Source organism: Choloepus didactylus, chromosome 18, assembly GCF_015220235.1.
Source record: "Choloepus didactylus isolate mChoDid1 chromosome 18, mChoDid1.pri, whole genome shotgun sequence".
NCBI classification, from domain to species: Eukaryota; Metazoa; Chordata; class Mammalia; order Pilosa; family Megalonychidae; genus Choloepus; species Choloepus didactylus.
In genome coordinates, this window is record NC_051324.1 from 17,012,385 (window position 1) to 17,017,844 (window position 5,460).

The 5,460-nt window shown below is 41.0% G+C and overlaps 1 protein-coding gene across 1 annotated transcript; it reads left to right on the top strand.

Moving 5' to 3' along the window:
- The first annotated feature begins 4,134 nt into the window (after positions 1-4,134).
- On the top strand, positions 4,135-5,079 carry LOC119513578 (olfactory receptor-like protein DTMT). Its single transcript, XM_037808908.1, has one exon. The coding sequence runs from the start codon at positions 4,135-4,137 to the stop codon at positions 5,077-5,079; it is 945 nt and encodes a 314-aa protein (XP_037664836.1).
- The last annotated feature ends 381 nt before the right edge of the window (positions 5,080-5,460 follow it).

Below are 5,460 nucleotides of genomic sequence, written 5' to 3' on the forward strand. Positions count from 1 at the left end.
AGAGAGATAGAAAGAGATAGCATGAGAATGAACCATGAGTATCCCATGTACTGCTCAATGTTATGCATTTAGAGATAATTTTTTTACACATGTAGTGTAAAATACAAGACATATACCTCTGTGACTTGCAACTAAAGAAGTATTAACTTTTTCAAGCATATAAGAAAAACTGGGTGCCTTGAGTCACTGACAGACAATGGCACACCTTGCTTAGGGATTTTCAAGGTGCTTTTGGGTATATGAAGTTTTCACTGGGTGTGCTGCCTTTTGAAACTAAACAACACCTCGTCTGTAACTTCCTTCTATTAAAGTCTTCCTGAGCTGCTTGCTTCATGACATGGACTCAGACTTTTGTTTTCCTAGGGTCCTCCTTCCCCTTCACACACTTCTCCCACAGAGTATGAAAAATTTGTATATCATAGATTAAATTAGCTATTAAATACAGTTTAATGAGAGTAAGCAGTACATTCTTTGCATAAGAGAGTTGAGATGAAGGAAAGATTGATAAGACACTAGAGAAGTAGGAGTGGGGACATTATCAGACTGAGAAGTTGTTGCATGGGTCAGGAAGAGCTGGGGACTGGGGGGCATTCTGACATATATGAATAGTGGTAGGGATGATGGTGGTGGTGAGGTGCTATTCAGGTTTTCCTGGAAAGGGAAGGAGCTAGAAGCAATTCAGTGGGATGGGGAACTGGGTTTCCTTTTCTATCTTGATCTGAGGAAGAATTGACCATGATCTGAGATCTCCTATTCTGCTCTTTCTATATAACTGCATATGGATGGGTCATAGAATTCTGATCCTATTTGGGGCAGGTTTATCTCTCACCTGGGGTAGGTTTATGGGGAGTTGAGTTACAGTGAAAAATTGTGCCACCCTGGAACTGCATCTAAAACACATTATCTTTTCAGGGTGGTTCCAGCTAAAAGACCGCTGGTGACTTTTTGCTGCTCACAGCATATAGCCTAAACTCCTAAAATCCTGATATTTTAGGATATTCACAGCCTGGTGTCTGCCTACTTTTGTGAATTCTCCAATCATTCTCCTTGACTTCCCAAATATAGGCTCTAGCCATACAGGACTACTGTCCATCCACTAAAGAGGCAATGATTACACATCCATATAAAAGCTTGTCTCCATCCCCAAATTTCCTGTAATCAGACCCTGCTCCAGGACCCTGAGAGAATTCATCCCAGAGAAGTCCTGGGCAATTGTTTTGTATTTAATGAATTCCTCCAGGATCTAGTCTCCTGTGGGACATAGGGAGCTTTTGGGCCCAGGGAAATATAGAAGGGGAGATGTGAGAAGGGATGTTGCAGACACAAGTGACAATGAGAGCGGCTGTTGTTTCACATGCTTGTAGTGAATAAAGGGGAGCAGGGTCTTGGGTTTGGGTCTTGGAGTCACCCTCAGACACCTTGGGCAAGTTGGGCAGTAGGGTGAATGAGGTGGTCCATTAAGGTCCTTCCAACCAGAGGGTCTTGATTTTCCAGGTTGTATGTTGCTCTGAAGGATAGATTTGCAAGTAGCATAATACCTCTGTTTTCCCTCTGCCTCTCAAGACTTCTGCACTTTCTAGAAACACTTTGATTAATGCTAATCAGTTGCAATCTCTTTGGTAATGATAGTATTCATAAATGTCTTCACTGGGTGATATACTCTCATGAGATTGTAACATTTCAATCAGATGACAGATACATGAGGTAAGCTTTCATAAGGTGATTCTTAACCCTTAGCTTCATGTTAGAATCACCTGGGGAGCTTAAGAAAACTTCTGAACAGGCCTCCTTGCAGAGATTCTGATTACATTTATCCAGGGAGTCCTAGTAATCTGTATTTTTATGGAGCATTGTACGTGTTGCTGCTCATGGGTGTTGTGTGGACCAGCAGCATTTGGATCATTTTGTGCTTATTTAAAAGGCAAAATCATAACTATTGAATCAGAATCAGTATTTTAACAGAATTTCCAGGTGATTTGTATGTAAATTAAAATTTTGGAAGCACTGGCCTAAGGGCATCTTATGTGCAGGTTGAGAACTATGGATTTAACTGGTGTAGAAAATGATAAGCCTATTGCTTCATAGTAGCAGCATCTGCAAGTGATGTCTCCCTGGTTTGTTTCCCTAATCATACTCTTGAAAGCAGAAATTGAACCCACTTGTTTGCCAGAGAAGCAAACTTCTAAGAGACCAGGTGTATGATTTTCCCTAGATGTTTCTTCCCCACGATGCTAGCACTTAAATTCCAAGTGTAAAACTGTTAATATTGCTGAATTAGATAGCATCAGCAGGGTGAAACTCCCAGCAGTTGGACTTATTTTGTGTTTTCAGTGACAGAGCTTCCCACATTCCTTTCTGTTCCTCCTTTGCTTTGTTTGTCAGGTTTGAGGCATACTGGGATATATGGATCTAAGGTAAGAAGTGGAGCAGAGGCCTGAGGGTAGAATTTATCTTTACTCTCTCTATTTACCACATAATTTCTAAAATTTCCCACCAGACTTATTTTTTCATATCAATATTAATGACATCTTGCAGAGCTAAATATAAGGACCTTTAGACCAAGCCATCTGTATTAATGAAAACAAACATGTATCTGAGGTACCCTACTGTTTTCCATGGATATGAAATTGCATCCATGAAGTGTATAATAGTGTCAAAGCTTGTACTAACGGGTTAAAGCTAGTGAGTACTTGTGGGAGAATTTAGTAGGAGTGGTTATTCCAACTTAACTAGAATATTTACTGCCTTTAAATGGAGGAATGCATGTATCAGCCTGAAGGCAAGCCTATAAATATTTATGAAACATCAGCTATATGCTGGGCACTGTCAGTTCTGATGCTGCAGCTCACGTATGCTGTCATGGCCTCTCCTGCATGGAGTTTACAATTGGGTAGGGAAGACAGTTATAACAAGTCCCTTCAAGTGGACTGAGTGCTATGAGGACAATAGAGGATGCTTTGCAAACATAGCAGTGTGAAGGGACAGAGAAGGTTTGCTGAGCAAGAGGTCTTTAAGATTATACCTGATAAGTCAGAGCAAGGCAAGTGAAGAAGGAGCAGAGAAAGGTGCTAGGCAGGAGGAACAGCAAGTGTGAAAGGCTACAAGCAACAAATTGTGACTTTTACATCCAGCACTGTTGGAGGGTGGAACGCAAGTGGCATTTTAGGGCCAAATGAATATGTGGAGGTAGAACAGGGTCAGATCATGAAGTACCAGTTTTTGTCCATGAAAGAAATTTTGCATTTGACCTAAAAACAATGAGAATCTGCTGACAATTTAAAACGGGAGAAAGCTGATTAGATTTTAATCTTAGAATGCCACAGTGTGAATGAAAGATATTAAAGGAGAGTGAGCATGGAAGCAGGGAGATGAATTAAGAGGTAGTCTCAATAGTCTAGGGAAGATATGGTATTTGCGAGGAAGGCAGTAGGGAGTGGAAAATTAGGATAAATTAGTATTATTGGCAGAAGCTATAAGACATATGGATAAATTGGATATTCCTGGTGAGAGAACAAAAGGAATGAAAGAAAAGTCAGGTTTCTGAATTGATCACCTGGGTACCTTTTTCTAAGATAAGGGAGTCTGGAAGAAGAGCAGATTAGGAGATGGATAGGGTGAGATCATGAGTTTGGTTTGGGCTCTGTTGAGCTTAAGTTGCCTGTGATACATTCTAGAAAAATAATCATTAAGCAATAGAGCATACAGTACTGTAGAATTTGTCTTGGGATATATTTAGAATTATAGGAGAATAGTGTTTATCAAAAAGGCCTTGGAACATCCTCAAGAAAGGCATTGACAGAGTTGGAGCCAATTTCTGTCACTGAGAACGAATGGCAAGATAGGTATGAGGAAAACCAGTGCATCTTGTGTCTCAGAAGAAATAGATGAGAGTGTTGTAGAAAATAGAGAATATTGTTATGTGTTAATGAAAATGAAGAAAATAAGCCATTTGTTAGAGAATTGGATCATAGAGATTGAGAATATAGAGATTGTTATTGTGGTGATTACTGTGAAATCACTTATTTGTGCTGAATACCTAATAGACCATGTATCATAGAAATATGTATATATTTTGTTCAGGTTTTTAAAGGGAAAAACTTATTTATTTATTCCCAAAGATACTAGATACACAGCATGACAGGACACAATCAAACTGTCATCTCTGAGTTCCTCCTTCTGGGCCTGCCCATTGAGCCAAAGCAGCAGAACCTGTTCTATGCTACGTTCCTAGTCATGTATCTTACCACTGTCCTGGTGAACCTCCTCATCATTGCCCTCATTCAACTGGACTCCCACCTCCACACACCAATGTATTTGTTTCTCAGCAATTTGTCCTTCTCTGACCTCTGCTTTTCCTCTGTGACCATTCCCAAATTGCTGCAGAATATGCAGAGCCAAGTTCCATCCATTTCCTATGCAGGCTGCCTGGCCCAGATGTATTTCTTCCTGTTTTTTGGAGATCTGGAGAGCTTCCTCCTTGTGGCCATGGCCTATGACCGGTATGTGGCCATCTGTTTCCCCCTGCACTACACCACCATCTTGAGCCCCAAGCTATGCCTCTTCCTGGTGGTGCTGTCCTGGGTGCTGACCACGTTCCATGCCTTGTTGCACACCTTGCTTATGGCCCGGCTGTGGTTTTGTGCTGACAACATGATTCCCCACTTTTTCTGTGATATGTCTGCTCTGCTGAAGCTGGCCTGCTCTGACACTCGAGTTAATGAGTTGGTGATATTTCTCATGGGAGGAATTATTCTCGTCACCCCATTCCTCCTCATCATCATGTCCTATGCGCGAATTGTCTCTTCCATCCTCAAGGTCCCTTCTGCTAGGGGTATTCGCAAGGCTTTCTCTACTTGTGGCTCCCACCTCTCCGTGGTGTCGCTGTTCTATGGGACAGTGATTGGTCTTTACTTATGCCCATCAGCGAATAATTCTACTGTTAAGGAGACTGTCATGGCTATGATGTACACAGTGGTAACTCCCATGCTGAACCCCTTCATCTACAGCCTGAGGAACAGAGACATGAAAGGAGCCTTGGGAAGAGTCTTTCATAAAAGGAAAATCATCTTCTCTCTGTGATAGTAACCCTTGAGATTTTTAAGTAATTTTATCCAGTAGATATATTGATATTGGAATGTTATTCCAATCTTCTTTATCTGCCACTGAATCTTTTGTAAAAGTGAAATATTATGTAATTTTCTAATAAACAGAGGAGATGAAGTGAAGCTGTGTAGTTGCAATAATGAGGGTTTCTTAGTGCCCTGCTGGCAAGATCTTCCTCTTTTCATCCCAAGTGACTCTGGAGAAGCATAGTTTTAAAACTGTTTTAAGTGGTGAATCTGTGCTGGTTTGAAACTGTTATTCACCCCAGAAAAGCTATGATCTGTTATTCCAGTCATGTTGGGTAGAATCTTCTGATCGAATGTTTCCATGGAGATGTGACCCCCCCCAACTGTGTTT